At 36.0% G+C, this 15,926-nt stretch overlaps 1 protein-coding gene across 4 annotated transcripts in view; it reads left to right on the top strand.

Annotated features, from left to right (window-relative positions):
- LRRC7 (leucine rich repeat containing 7) overlaps positions 1 to 15,926 on the top strand; it is a 180,890-nt gene that overhangs the window by 67,624 nt on the left and 97,340 nt on the right. For all 4 annotated transcript variants that reach the window (XM_064454837.1, XM_064454840.1, XM_064454838.1 and 1 more), the window contains exons 2-5: positions 6,875 to 7,077; positions 12,655 to 12,772; positions 13,654 to 13,732; positions 14,490 to 14,579. In XM_064454837.1, the coding sequence (XP_064310907.1) occupies positions 6,875 to 7,077; positions 12,655 to 12,772; positions 13,654 to 13,732; positions 14,490 to 14,579 (490 nt within the window). The remainder of the gene's footprint in view (positions 1 to 6,874; positions 7,078 to 12,654; positions 12,773 to 13,653; positions 13,733 to 14,489; positions 14,580 to 15,926) is intronic.

The raw sequence follows: 15,926 nt of genomic DNA, 5'->3' as shown, positions 1-15,926 counted from the left end.
TCATTTGGACTCCTAAGTTTTTTATTTCCAGGATTTCTCATTAACTCTCTAGCACTACCAGATCACTTAAACTTCACAATTTCTTGCAGTTTTCAGAATGAAATTTCAAGAGTATGAACAATTTTAACATTCGATACCTTGTCAGGCAACACAGGCTGGTCCTACAGTACTTACGACTTGTTGGTTTTCCTCCTGTTTCAGTTTTGGCTCAGGCCATTGACTTTGGCAGTGCATTGGTGAACTAAGACCTCCCTGAGATAAAAATACTTAAATGAAGTATTACATTGAAAGCTTGTTTGGTAGAAAAATTAAATTCATAATGAACCTATACCGAAAAACAGAAATAAGCTGGTTTATACTACCAATTACACAGAGACAAATTCTGGAGTTTTTTACAGTAGCAGTTTAACTACCTCTCTTCTTCATATACCTACTTGACACTTTAGAAAAAGATGTCAGAAACCTATTGTTTGCTTCTAAGAATTTAAATCACCTACAATGATTTAAAATTGGTTTTAGTGAAGACTTTCAAAGGCTTGAAGAACATGCATATATGGGGCAGCTGCTCTGTAGTGCTAGTCATGTTAACACACATCAATCCTGCGGAACTTGTACCAGGAGAGTAGGCTTAAGGCTGTGTGAAGGTAATCGGTCCTGCCTGTGTAGTGGAATAAAAATGTATAATGTCAGTGTCACACTTATTTCTCATCTGTTTTTGCTCAGTTTGTTCTTTCAGCAGAATATGCTGGAAAAATCACACCTGGTACTTCTTGGTCAGGGTAAATCTCTATTTTCTACAGGTAACCATTTTAAAAATTATGTTTGATTTGATTATTGTAAAGCCTAGACTATTTTTAAATGAAAGCTTATATATCATTTGTTTAAAGAATGAGCTGCACAGAATTCAGTAACACCCATCAGTTTAGGAGCTGGTTTCCTCATGGAAACTGAATGATTCTTGTCATACTTGATATAAGCCAGTGAGCCTGGTATAAACCAAAGTTCCTATGAATCCCAAAGCTTTTTTAATAGTTTTACCAATGCTTTCTGTCCTGGGGTTTTGGTGTTTGGTTTTGGTTTTTTTGGGTTTGGTGTTCGTTTTTGTTGTGGTGGTTTGTTTGGGTTTTTGTTTTGTTTTGTTTTGCTTTTGGCACGTGTATAAATACATGCATTTGAAGTTTTGCAGGTCCAAGATGATCAAGAGAATTTACTTCATAATTACAGTCAGATCATTCAAATATGGTATTTGGGAATTCTTATTTTAGATGCACTATGCAGAAGAAATCGAGTGGATTCCAAAGGCAATTTGAAACTAGTTTTTATGTTACAATTCTTTCAAATTGCTTGTCCAATAATTACCACTTGCTACTTGTTGTTACTGGTTATTTAACACTGTTAATGGAAAAATAAAGTACATTGAAGATAATGCATTGCACATTTTAACATAAAACTGAACCAATTAGATAAAAATATTTCAGAAAGAGATGGCGCTTTTTTTGTTTTTTATGAGCAAATTTTTAATTATTTTGTGAGGGGAGAAGAAAAATGGCTACATTTGATGATATGTAGGTCCATTGCAGAGGAAAAAGCTTTTGAGATTAAAAACTAAATTCTTCTATCTTGTCGTTTGAAACAAATTGCTTCTGTCCTTTCAAGATACTTGAAGTTTTGAAGTTTGTTGAGCTATTTTGTTCCATCTTTAAATCGGAGTTTTGTGAGCCATACAGCAATTTTCTTTGCCTCTGTCTTTTAAATAGGTGAGGAGAACATCTTCTCTCTTGATTACTGAGAAACGGGGATTAGTGGTTTTACTGCACAAAGGATCCATTAATTGAGAAGAGATTAGATTTTATTATTAATTTCCATAAAACTACTGTTATTCTTAGAATAAAAATTTTCTTTATAAGAGAACGAACTGCAGATAATGATAATGAGATGTTTGCATGAAGCTGATAAATAGCAATTTATATTTATGCTTCTTTCATAGTTTCTTTGAGAAAATATATTTTTTAAAAAGCATTCAGAAGACAGGTCATAACATTTGTAAGCTTTTGTGGCGAAAAGTGCATTTGTATTTCATTTTGCTTTTCTGAATTGTTGAAAAATGGCACATTTCAATTTGTTATGAATACATTTGTATAGAATTATTAGTTAAGGTGTCAATAAATTTCCTTAAGCAGAATCACAATTAAAAAAGGATATATATTCCACTTATTCCCACTGCCTTTGCAGGACAGTCTTTGTAGCCTTCCAAGCTGCTGAGCATTTCTGTGTGTGGTCTGATGAACTTTGAAAATTTACTGTTCTTACATGTGAGACTGAATAGACAGCCTTGAGATATCTTGATTTTTGACTGTGATAAAAGTCTTCTAGAGTATATAGTCTTTAACTTATAGCATGTGGCATATGGTGAGCAATAACCTCTAGCACTTAGCTGTGGAGAATGATATTTCTTTCACTAGTTTAAATGGGGAAAAGTACTAAGCACTGGTGTTCCTAGGAGGAAGTGGGAAGACTTTCTATATCACTTACAGGGATTAAGGAGTTTTATAAAGCAGCGATGTGTGTGATGACTCAACTTCCCGAAGTTGGGAGGTTGGCTTTCTGTTGACTCTTTGACTTAAATTTTGTTCCCAAGAATCTCAAGTAGCAATCCTCTTACAGTAAGTAACCATCAGAAAAAAAGAAAAGCTTTATCAAAATTATGAAGGAATAAAATGTAGGTAAGAAAAGTGTAATTACTAAAACTGGAATTAGTCCAGGGTAGGAATTAATAATACTGAAATTAATAAAGGGTTTAATTACCATTAGTCCACAGGTCATTAAATTTTACTCCTTTCAATTGTACCGCAAGATCTTTAATTCTGTACTGGTACTTTCTGAAGTGACTGTAAAGAACAATATAAATCCCAGGAGATGTGTTTACAGGTTTTCTTTTACCATTTTTGTTTGTTTTCTTCTTAATTACTAAGGGTAAATAATGGAGAGACTAATAATGGACACATGCAAACCCACTTCTCAAAATACATCTAAGTTCATACTTTCCCATGGTCATTCTTCCAGCTAATATTCTGTAAGCAGAAGTTTCTGTAGTGGAGTTACTTCTGATTTTTCTCACAAAATCATAGCAATGCACCATAATTCAGGTTCAAGTACCTTTCTTATTCCGGTATTGATCTTTTCTTAAATACAAATTGCTCATCTATCCAAATCACATTCTGTTTTGGTTAAGTTTTGGTTTGGTTTTTTTTGGTTGGTTTTTGTTTTGTTTTGGTTTTGGGTGTTTTGTGTTTTTGGGTTTTTTTTTTCCCCTAAAGAGGACAGCTCCCATAGATAACCAATTAATCCCACCAACATAATGTATCATGACAATCAGGTCTTATCATTTTGAGGAAGGCTTCGTAATTAATTCACTTTTCTTTATCCTCTGAGGATTTTTTCTTTCTAATGTTTAAAACAATTTTCTGTTGAATAAGAAAATACGGATATTTTTATGAACTGCAATAAACACTTTCGTTTACAGAAGCAAAAGAAAAAACTTTTACAAAATGTTTTTGCTGTTGTAATTGATATTTTTAGTACAGTTCTATCACTTCGCTATTTGTACACTTTGTAGCTGTTCCATTATACTGTTATTGTTCCAGGTTTCTATTAAATGAAATGCAGGGTTTGTTTTACGTGTGTGCCTACAGTAGAGGAGAATAATGCAAAGCAAAGTGCTTTGTAATGCCTATGGGAAGAATGTTTCTCTGAGTAGTTTTTGAAGTACATGTCACTGTTCAATTGTTCATTATCTTCAAATGGCTTGAAAAGCTACAAATAATTTGATATTCCAGGGGCATTTATTTTTATTGTGTCAAGGTTTGAAATACGCCGTTGCAAATGCGACTTCTTATGCTTGAGTACAAAGAGACTGTGCAGAGTGATAGCTAATTTCATATTCTGTGACCAATGCTTTTACCATTTTCATCAGTTTTCATCTTGTACGCTCAAATGAGCTATTGGGGAAGATTTCTGGAGCTAAAGATGCAGTGCAGATTGGTGTCAGTGGTTGTGCTGCACCCCTTCTCTGTCTTGTGCCTGGATTCTGGAAATACTGGCGGGCGGAGCGGTTGGGAAGCTGTGAGGTGTTTGTGCTACCTTCCCTGGCTGGCTCCTGCAGCTGGCTCATCTCCAGCACGGACATCTGCCCTGCTGCGTACAGGGGTGCTCCTTCAGAGGGGAGGGACAGGACAGGCAGCCTCGGCTGGGGAACACAGCTGGAGGCTGCCTGACACTGTGGGCTTCACGTCCTTTCCCCTTGGCCCCTCCTACAGCCCTGCTGATGTTGACAGCTTTCCCTCTTCTCATTGCTCTGCCTCGTTTCCTTGCTGCTTCCCAGGTGGGAGAGTTTGCTGAAGGCAGCAGTTGCTGCAAGTGCAGATGATCCTAAAGTCAGGTACAACATGGGGTGGGGTGACTAACTCTAAGTAGTGATGGCCAAAGCTGCTTTCAACATCCAAATACAGGCTTTCCAAGATCAGATGAGCTGATTGCATGTTGTGCTATGGTGGTGGGAACACATACAGCGAAAAAGGTTTGGAGAGTGCAGATAACATGGCAATTGGAAAAAACCCTGATCTGAGACAGAACTGGGAGAAATTCTGGTGTGATGGGCCATTCTCCTGCTGGACTTGCTTCGGAGCAGAGCTTTGGGACTTTTCCTGCCTTAAATAATAAATATCAAATGCAAAATTTTTTGAAGTTGAGAAAACTATAAAAGTCGTTGCCCCCCAGATGGGTTTGAAATTGACTGACAGATTTGAAGCTGTGAAGGCAGTAGCCTTATTTCCAGAGGGAAAATTAGGGGTGATGTTAAAATAAACATTTCCTTATCACAGGAAATTTTGAGTGCTAGTCAAGAACTCAGGTCCAGCCACAGTGTTGAGTGTGAACTCTGACTGGGGTTCTAGTGTTCCTGGTGTAAGGAATTTAAATTAAGAACACTTAAAATCAAAGTTCACAAAGTAAATTTGAGTGGTATGTGGCACCCTTAAATTTTCACTGTGTGGCTGTTTGTGTTCTGCCGTGGACTGTACCGTTGAACGGAAATAAAACTTTTAGATTCTGTGATTTATTGGCTGGTAAATTAATGCTTCTTTTTTCATACCTAAAATGTTCTATCTTTGCATTGTCAGAAGTTTATGTGCACTATATTATGCAGATGTTTTCATTGCAACAGCTGACTGTAATTAAGATACAACTTTTATGTTATACCCACAAACTTGGCGCCTGGTCAAGCTGAGTTACAAAATTACTATAGCCTTCTCTCTGTTTTAAGCTTTACCCTTAAGCCAGAATCAGTGAACAGAAAGCCTGTCATTGGCACTGCCAAATGAATAACTAGCTGCACTCTGGTTTCCCTCCTGTTTGTTTCAACATCTCGGTCTTCTTGAGAACATGAGAAAACAGTATTTGTTTTGACAGTATACGTGTGCTCATCTCTTTGGGATTGCTAGAGGCAGATTAGGTGCTACTAAAATTTAAAAAAGGAAATAAAACATTTGAGTATTTTATCTCCAAAATATCAATGTATTACATGATAAAAAAGTCAGAGAGATCCATGAATGGAGCATTGTCTGACCAATTATTTTTTTATCTTACATTGCTTAAGCCATTATTTATGTGAAATACAAATTATCTCCACTGATATTTTGCATGAATATACAGTTGCATTTTCACTGGCATCCTGTGAAAGAGGATCCTGAGGAGCTTTATTTTGCTTTACTTGGACTAGTTTTGAGCTTTTTTTTCATAAATGTAAGTCAAAAACCTTGTTAAGTGGTTTAGAAAATGGGAGCTGAAGTTTTAGCCCTTCTTGGATTTGTGGTAATATGTTTCAGAACAGCCTGATTCATCTATAATCATGTTAAAATAACTTCAAAAAATGTCAATAACTATTCTAGATTTAGAGACTGCTTGATGTGTATAAAATCTCCTTGTTGAGTGTTCTCTTTGTTCAAGAGTAGTGAGTTAAAGTATTTTTATTCAATTGAAAAACAAGAAGATACAATTGTGTAAACTGTTACTCATATGAGTTAGAAGTGCTCATACAAACGGTGTATGCAAGGAAGATCTGCAGAACTTGGTGTCTAGATGAGAAGAAGTTAGGGACAGACTGTGGTGAAATTTCCCAGACGTTTATTTAACTGCAGAGAAATAAATGGTATTTCTCTTAAGTCTTTTATCTGAGTTTTCAGCAGGTAATAAAAGAGAAGCAGGAATGACACGTAAACAAACGGTCTGGTTTTGGGTTACTTTTGTTCTAGTTTTATATTTTGTAAACAATTAAGTTTACATATCCTCTTCTTTATTCGTATGGTTGAGAAGACAGCAAATATACTCCAGGAGTAACTGTGGAAGGCTAAGGAACTCTGTTTTCGGAGAAATCAGAGAAATGGGGCATTTATCAGGGCAAATCAGAAGCAAATGACTGATTCACTTCAGTGACTGGCAGTCTGAACTGAGCAAGGGACTAAACCATGGAGTACAAATGTTGTCATTTTGTACTTTGATGAACATGTTCATACATGTGGGATTGACACAGCTGATTTTTATCATTAAGGAAAGTAACAGTTGTGTATGGTCTTGGCATGTTCCGTTCTGTCACGGTGCAGGGGAATAGGTGATGTATTGAGATCGCTTTCTGTGATTACGCTGGTAAATCTCACTTTTTCATGTTCAGTAGAAAGGTAGAATAAGAAACGCAGAGTACAGATATCCCTCGGGAAAAAATGTATTTAATGGATTGCAATCTTGATATATAATTTTAAAGAAATTGTCCCCAAACTGTTGATAGTTTAAAAAACCTCTTTTTTCCCCCCTTTTCCTTCAGTATGCTGTTTGGAGATGACAACCAAAAGGAAAATTATTGGCCGTTTGGTGCCCTGCCGGTGTTTTCGTGGTGAAGAAGAAATTGTCTCAGTGTTAGATTACTCCCACTGTGGCCTACAGCAGGTGCCAAAGGAGGTTTTTAGCTTTGAACGGACGTTAGAGGAACTTTACCTAGATGCCAATCAAATTGAAGAGCTACCTAAGGTAATCAGTGTTCTGCCTGTAATACAGATGTCACAGTTGTGTTCTTAAATGTGTATTCAACATGTGCTTCAACTCTGAAACAGGGCTTGCTCTTGACCAGGAGACGTGCTTGCTGTGGGAGGAATCATGGCTATTAGGACTAGATTCAATTACATTTTTACAGTTTTTTTTTTCTGCCCTCTCTGAAGAGCCCAAACAGCTGAGACACCGTTCTTGCAGGTGGTACTGCATGGGGAGGAGCAGGGCCACCTACCTCTCCTTGCTTCATAGCACAAGAACAGGGGGCAGCCAATGAAGTCTTAAACTGGGAAATTAACAATGTTCAGAAGTAGTACTTCTTGCACAACAAGTAATTAATATGGCATTTGATATCTTGAGCAGGAGTACACTAATATGTGGGGTAGATGATCTCACATTTGGATCCTCTGTAGCACTGCTTTTAAAAGCAGGCTTATTGTCAGGATAAGCCATTTATCATTGTGGGAGAAATGCCAGTACTATCTGACTAATATTTTTATAACTGCAAATGAGGTCCTGCAATAAGATTACTTAAGTTATCCTTCCTGTGTAAAACTTATTTTATAGAGCCTTTAAATCTGTTCTTCTGTTGATGAATACTTACTATAAGGAATTAAAAGTTACTGTAACTTAAGTGTTCTGGAAACAAAAGAGGGCACGGTAGTGGAAAAACCAATTAATAGTAGGTGCTAGCTACATAATGAAGCATGAAGTAATGTAATCCATTCCTTAATTGAATTTTTCTCAACAATAATGAAAGATGCTTACAAGTCTTTAATTAAACATTGTTCACTGTAATCCGTTCTTCATCATCTCTCAACATATTTCTCACTTACACTGCATGCGGACTTTGTCTAAATTCTATTTACAAATGTAGAAAACATACTTTTTCCAATACATGGAGTTCCTTTATTCGGATATGATGGTTCATTGCTTAAGATTGCTCACTCGGTCAAGAAATTCTTTACAGATGGTGAGACAGGGTGCCTGCAATCTTTTAAGCGTCACAGAAAAATGATATAGTGAACTGCCTTATCTCTGCTGCTGCTAGAAAGGACAGAAGAGAGCCAGATATTTTTTCTGTCCCCATAAATGTGAAACGGATTGTGGTGGAGGCCATTTTACTGCTGATAAATAGTTTCAGGACTATTTCTCTTTTAATAATATATGGTTAACCTTGTATATTTTAATTATGCTACTGAAGAACATATAAAGTGTCTAATTTAGCTAGGGATTTTTGGAATATTTGTTTTGAGTCTCTTGAAAGTATGCATCGCCATGCTATTCAAACTAAATTGCAGTGTATAATGGAAGACAAATATATCAGGGCATAGAACAAGAGCAATATGGCATAACTCTATGTGGAAAAACTGAGGGCCAGAGGTAAGGGGTCCAAAATTATGAAACTGGGATGAAGGTCATAGTTGTTAGCGTCAGTCACAATAGAAATGGGAATGCTAATGAAACCTTTGCATTGTGTTGTGGTATCATCTATTTTGTATTTCTTATCTGAGAAACAAAACAGCAGATAAATACATACTTTGGAGAGATTTAAATGTATAGGAGTCTTGTTCTGCACCTCTCTTTTCTTATTTTTCTTTGTTATAAATAATATTTTGAAGCAAATACTATGTATTGAAGAAAACCTTTTAATTGGTCTTGAGTTTGAGTAAATGCATTGTTTAACATAGTCTTGGCCTTGTATGAGAGATGATTAATGGGAGTGTTAATTTGCTTTCTGCATACCATTCATAATTTTTGTCTTAAGCCTTTATTAATCATTATCATAAATTAAACAGTCCAAATAATTTCTGTGTCAAGTTTTTTTCTTCATATATTTTTTTGCTGCAGGTATCTGAACTTTTTTCGTTATTGAATTAATATTCTAGGAGAGGAAATGCCATTTTTTCCTAAAATGGCACCGTATAACTTAACACTAACTTTCGCATTATACGTTATGATCTACCACAGGCAGAACTTTCCTCTCTCTGTAAATGTGAATTCAAATTACGTCTTCCAAGAAAACTTGTTTTGTCAATTTTCTGTTATTTACCAAATGTTATGTGCCTCTGAAGTTACAATATTCTTTTGAACTTTTCTATGACCAGAATACTTTATGCTGTTTAAAAATTTAATGAAAAACGTATAGGTAAAAAATCTGTTAAGTCCTTATCTACCTAGATACATGATACACTAGAAACCAATGAATTATTCTGCATTAAACTGATATATTAAACTCATTCTGTCTGTTTTTAAGAATTTTTTTTTACCTTAGATTTTATGCATCGTTATTATGCTTTTTTTCCTGCTGTCTTCATTAGAAATGTATTTCGAATTCCTAATTTCTAATATTTTTCTTTTAAGGATTTATAGGGTCATTGTATAATTCTTATTCTCTGTTCTCCCCTAAAACTAGCCAGGTCTTTTATTTTGTTTGCCTTTGACTTCGTTTTCCTGAGCTGCTGCTGCAAGTATGTCCCTATTTGTGAGTCAAATGAATCAATGACTAATAAAAACTAATATAGATTTTAATGAAGGTGGAGTCACTGGCAATCAGAAAAATATGAATGAGATTAAAATTTTCCGCAGCAGCTCACCCTTATAAATATAAAGTAAAATCTGGACTAATTTGCAACGGACAAAAAAATGCAACCAATATATAAATGGTGTTGAGGTAGTCACTAATGTATAGCTCACATAGATGGGTAGATATTGTTAATTAACTATATCTTTCTTTTGCATTGCATTTGCTATATGTTACAGTTTCCATTAAAGGCATTGAATATTTTTTCTAGATCTGCCAATAAGAAATATGTTTCTGTTCTGCAAAGCTAGGAAGCGTTCTTCCTTTCAAATCCTGACATGAAATTCCCCCCATGTATTTCTTGGTTATGCCTATGGAAAGTAAAAAGCAGAAATTTCTTATGGTCCTGGAAGCCAACAACTTCTACTGCTGTGTAGTCAAGAACTGAGATATGCAGAATAATAGCCCATTGTTATAACTGAAATCACAGCACTGTTAGCACCACTTGGTTTCCAGTTTGAAAGAAATAAAAGTAGTATATAGGCATGCAGTATGCTGATTACATCAAGATCGTGATGGCAAGGCCATAAAGTGCCAGAAATTGAGAAAGACACTTTTTGAAAATCCACTGGGTTAAAAAAATTGAGCAATTTTGGGCCTACGTACCTGTATTCACACTCTTGTATTATTTATGATACAACAGTGCATCATAAAATTACTCCAGAGGGAATATTTTTTATTGAACTTCTTCATTCCCCAGTTCAAAAGCCTTGCATCTGTTGAGATATTGTCAAAACTGTAAGTTCCAAGCCTTCCCTGGCTTTTAAAAGATGAATTCTCCAGGGAAACGGCTGGGAAACTGTGCTCAGTTATAATAGCATGGTATGGTTTGTGTATGTACTAAAATTCTGCAGGTTCCTTATGCTGAACATCACTAATGTCTGCAGCTGTTCTCATGCAGTAATGTGGCTAGAAATTTTAAGTGCAAACCCTGTAGGCTATTAATTTCATTACTTTCCGGTTTTGTCCAAAATGATGTGCTTCCTTAAAAAAGAGAAAGAGTCGGTGCTCTCAGATGCATTGCAAAGGAATTCCTCTTTCTCTGGAGAGATAGTTCCCTTTATTAATATTGTCTGCAAGCAGAAATGTGTAACCCAGTTTTGCCTTCCAAATGTTCTGGCTGTTCCTATGAATTAGATTGGGAACTGCAGGCCCCAGCATGGAAACGGTTTTCTTTGTTCCTCCTGCGGGGCTGCTGGGCTGTAGCAGTGCCTTGGGCTTCTCTGCCTGCCGTTGGCGTTGGCTGGTGAGCGGTGGGGAGGGGGCTGTTGTGCAGTCTTGAGAATTAACAAGTATGTTTCATGTAAGAGGAAATCTGAAAAAGACTGTCAATTCAAAGGCATTTTGGAAAGTGTCTTTCAGTAAAAAGACCCTTTCAGATTTGGTGCCAATTGATTTGGCATCATTCTGAGCGTTTTTTATTCATGTGATTCCCTCTCAGTTTTCTGAGAACAAATTATCTTGAACAAAAAGCTGGATTTTTCTAAAGGGTTGTGAGTTACAGCAGAAAGATGTAGTTTCAAAATAATCTAAAATTTACTTCAAATGAAGTACCAGGTTGGCGTTTGCACGCCATTTACGTGTTAATTTTCTCTTCTCTGGATAGTTGGCTGAGTTTTTCATCTAGGCAATCAAATTATTATGCATTCTTAAATAGCCTGTAGATGAGTATGTAGACTATTCTGATACAGAAGTCTGAAAGAAAGACTAAATCTGTTGTAAGCATAGCAGTAATATTTGAAGAATGCTTTTGAGATGCCTGCAAAGAGAACTGTTCTTCTCTGGAACCCGCTGAATTTTCTGGTGCCATTTGGTGAATTCATATTCGCAGGAAGTCCTGCAGGTTTTGGTAACTTTTAACTCTTGAAAAGAGCGATGCTTTTAGAGCCCGCAGCCACAAAGGGGTAACGTGAAGCAGGTCTTTCCTGCAGTCCGGTGTGATGGGTAGCGCAGGAGTGGTTGGTACCGGGGGTTGGGGGCCAGCTGCAATGACGCTGTGCTGGGTGCACAAACCAGGCTTCGTACCGCACACCAAGGCGGGGAGCCATGCGTGACCCTTCCCTGTTACTCTTTACAGGCAATTTTCAACAGTACTGTTGCTGGGGAATGTGAAGCATGGCAATAAATAAGCCAAGCAATTATATTGCATTCTCCTCTTATACCTAGCGTGCTGGGCTTCAAGAGGCTATAAGCTACTCGATCTAAAAAACGCACCTGCTTGCTCTTCATATATTGCACCTCTAACCTTGCAGTGTGATGTACCTAAACGTGAAATCACTTTTCATGGCTGCTTTCTCTTAGTATGGCTGTTTTATTAATGTGTAAGGTGTTATATGAGATAGTGTTATTTCTTGAGGAAAGCAGCCATGTTAAATAGGTGCTTTCAACGTGACTTATTGAATACTTCAGGTTGAAAGGAGGATTGTTTTTGCAGTGGAAATTCTGACCTTTTACAAAATTTGAATTGAAATTAGAATCAAGTTCTGAATTTTGGGGGACTTAAGGAACATATCATTTTGATAATGTCAAAGCCTTTTGCTTCTTGAAGGTAGCAAATTTCTTCTGCATGCAGACAAAATATTTTAAAATCTATCATGAAATTAAATAATAAAATACTTTAATTTACCATAAGCCTCAAAAAAATTCAATTGATGTGACACACATGAAATCTGATGTACCTACAAAAAGTTGATTGCAATGAGCATGTAGTTTTTGACAGAAAGCTCTTTTTGAACATTCCTTCTCCCGATCGACTGCTCTGATTATTCTTGTCAACTGTGTACAAGCTGTGTTTATGATACTGAACAGCCAGTAAGAATGCGTTCTCAGATTATGGCTTTTCAAAATATTTTTTTTATTATTGAATTCTCATGTAGCAAGTGTAGTTTTGTGGTATTTGTTGCTTCTGTGTATAAATAATGATCCCAAACTGATCTTTTTCCTGAAACACTGTGAAGTATCTTTTTATGTTACAGCAACTGTTCAACTGTCAAGCTTTACGCAAACTGAGTATACCAGACAATGACCTTTCAAGTCTGCCAACCACTATTGCTAGCTTAGTTAACCTCAAAGAACTTGATATCAGTAAAAATGGTAAGAGATCAAAAGTATTTTAAAGAATTGTAATGAATATAAACAGTAATGAAGTTTTAATTCCTAATAATTAACAAACTAGCGTTCTAGAAAACTTGTTCTTTTTCTAGATTATGTACTATTTTCCTGTCTGGCAGTTTTGAGAAATCTGAGTAGATATCTACCTCATTTACTTTTCTGTAAAAAAATATTGAGTTTGCTTTAGCATAGTATCCTGTGATGAATTGTGACCAAAAAACCCCATTAGAAACAAGAGGGGGAGTCCATTTTTATGAACCATTCTGCTTTCTAAAGTGGCTTAGTACTTACTGGGCTCTTGTGTGATGTATTTAAGCATATAAGGCTGCAGGTAAACAACTACCAGGATTTATATAGCCAGTGACTAATTTGCTGATCTGCATTTCCAAATTACGCATTTACATATTTATGTGCCTAAAAACCTTTGCATGTCTGAACTTGAGTGTTGTTGTTTTGGAAACAAGGCTTAGGCACTCTTGAAAATGTTGAAAAAGTTATTATGAAAATGGGTCTAGAGACTCTTGGGATTATATGTATGTTCTTCTGAGAAGAGGTGGTGGCAAAGAAGAAAAAGATAAGCAGTTGAAAGGCACAAATATCAGTACAAATTATGTCACTGTTTAACTGTAGAAGATCATATAAATCAAGAATTACCATAATAGTTTTAGTACACGGCATATTATCTGTTCTGGTGTATGTATTTAGTTAGTGCTTAAGTATCATCTTTTAGACTATGATAATAAAATATATGTATTCTTCCTGTTATAGCTTAAGTCTGATCTGAAAATGCCCAATGAACTGATGTATGAATAAAACAAATAGTTTTTTACATGCGTATAATAATTCTATCAATATTTTTTTAGGAATTCAAGATTTTCCAGAAAATATTAAATGTTGTAAGTGTTTAACAATTATTGAAGCCAGTGTCAATCCAGTCTCTAAGTGAGTATCAGTAGCTTGTGTTTATTTACTGCAAGTGCAGAAAATTTACGCAAAGTGAACTAAAATTTAAAGGCATTGTATCAAGTTCATTTACAGGATTAATCTAAATTTCTTTTTAATTATCTGAAATCCAAGGTTGGTGTATCTATGAAAAGATCTGTGTACTATGTAACAAATATGGTGTCTTTACACATAGTAGAGAAATTGTTGGCAAAGCAGTCCGTATGATGCAACTTCTTAAACACAGGGGGCTGGTTCTTTATGTATTTGGGAAGCAAGCCATGCTGCGTCCTCACATACTGTAATCTCTTGGGACTTTGGCAACCTTTATTCCTTAAAAAAACTTGCAGTAATAGACAAAAAAAAATCTGTGTTGTAATCCCATGATGTATAAAATGGAGGGAAGGAGGTGAAAGGATGAAATTCTACTATTTCAGTTTGGGGAAAAGGAGATATAAAGGAAGAAAGAAAGAAAGAGAGACGGAAACAAACACCTTTGGCTTAAAACCCTCAGCTAGGAAGGGAGAAAAGACTGATGTAACTTGAATGTGTGAGGCGTTTGAATTTCATGTGGTTATAGCAACATGGAAAAGATGAGAATGGGCAAAAATGTTGCCTGTAACCAGTAAGTTCTTCAGAATTTGGGTAGAAATAGAAGGTGAGAGAGAAAGTCATCTTTCTCTTTCTAAATATATATTGTTATTATTTCCATAGCAACTTCGGTGTGAGCATTAAGATTTTAACTTGGTTTTTTTAGGCTGCCAGATGGCTTCACACAACTTCTAAATTTGACCCAGCTCTATCTAAATGATGCCTTTTTGGAGTTTCTTCCAGCTAACTTTGGAAGGTAAGAATTACTCATCAAAGCACATTGCTTTTTCACACGAACCTGGTTTAGGCTTTAAGGGACCATTTTAAAGCTGTATTCTTTTTTTTTAAAAAAAAAAACAAAAACAAAACCACAAAAACCAAAGAGATTTTGGCTTTTCAGCCCTATTTTGATGAATGATTGTTGTTAGAATGTTATATCAGCAAGAATTTTATGATTAAATGATGCAGTTTGCTGGTTGAGAGAGAAGGGGAGAAGAAATAGAAAATTAAGAAAAGGCCTGTCCTTGATCAAATGCGTTATTAAATTATGGCAGGGTCAGAAAATAACAATATGATCTATGCCTATTGAAAAATGAACAGAAAGACAAAGTGTTGTGAGTCAGAAAGGAAGAAAGAAATGACTGAGCATGGTGGAGTAACCAAAGGAAAAATGAAAAAGCAAGAACAAGGGAGAAGATTCAAAAACAGCAGGGCAGAAAGGATGTAGAATGAGAGTAAAAATAAGTGCAGCAGAAACTGAGCCAAAAAGTGTCAGATGTGGACAAGGCAGAGGGAGGTGGGGATCAAAGTTAACCCAGTTTGTCATGGCTATTTAAGAGGGCAGCAGAAACTAGTGGATGCTTACACTTCACAGGTCTGGCAGAAATGTCAAGTTTATTCCACCCCTGTTACACTGGTGAGAGAATAGCCTTTCTGCCCTCAGATTGTCCAGTCGGGCAAACAGCTCAGAAGACAAAGGAATAACAGAGAAAATATATGGTGGTCTTACAGAATTCACCTAGTAGTAGTTTTTTCCTGGTCCATCCAGCTACCTATATGTGTGTTTTGTTGTTCAGCTGGGAACATCAACTCAGCACTCCCAAATTAATACTGAGGTGACATAATTTGTGTTGGAAATGACAATGGTAGGCTCAGGCTTTGAGAAATAGGAAATGCTGCTTTATCAGCATTCACTTGATGAACTTGTCACTGATGCAGGGCTGAGTCTGGGCTTTATGCTGGAATACCTTTTAGAAAATGCCTAGTTGAAGAAAAAGGAAGAAAAATTGTCATTGTTTGCATTTGATGAGTGTTTGAAATATCAGAGTAAATCCTAAGACAGCCTGCTTCTGCATTTTGGAATCAGACATTATGTTCAAATGTCAAGGAAAAATAAATATATTAAATACCCTGCAATTTATCAGGTGTTTATATTCATTAGGCTCTTCTAAACCCTTGCTGGTACTTTGTGTAATAATTGTTGTCGCTTAAGGACATGTCTAGTATTCTAAATCTCTTAGCAGAAAGCACTAATTTTTTTTTTTTACAAATGCATATTTTATCTAAATGAAATTACACTAGTTCCAGTTGTGGTTGTTATTCC

This window comes from Phalacrocorax carbo, chromosome 6 (genome assembly GCF_963921805.1).
Source record: "Phalacrocorax carbo chromosome 6, bPhaCar2.1, whole genome shotgun sequence".
Taxonomy (NCBI): Eukaryota; Metazoa; Chordata; class Aves; order Suliformes; family Phalacrocoracidae; genus Phalacrocorax; species Phalacrocorax carbo.
Note: the sequence above shows the minus strand (reverse complement) of the source record. Positions and strands in the feature narration are given on the sequence as shown.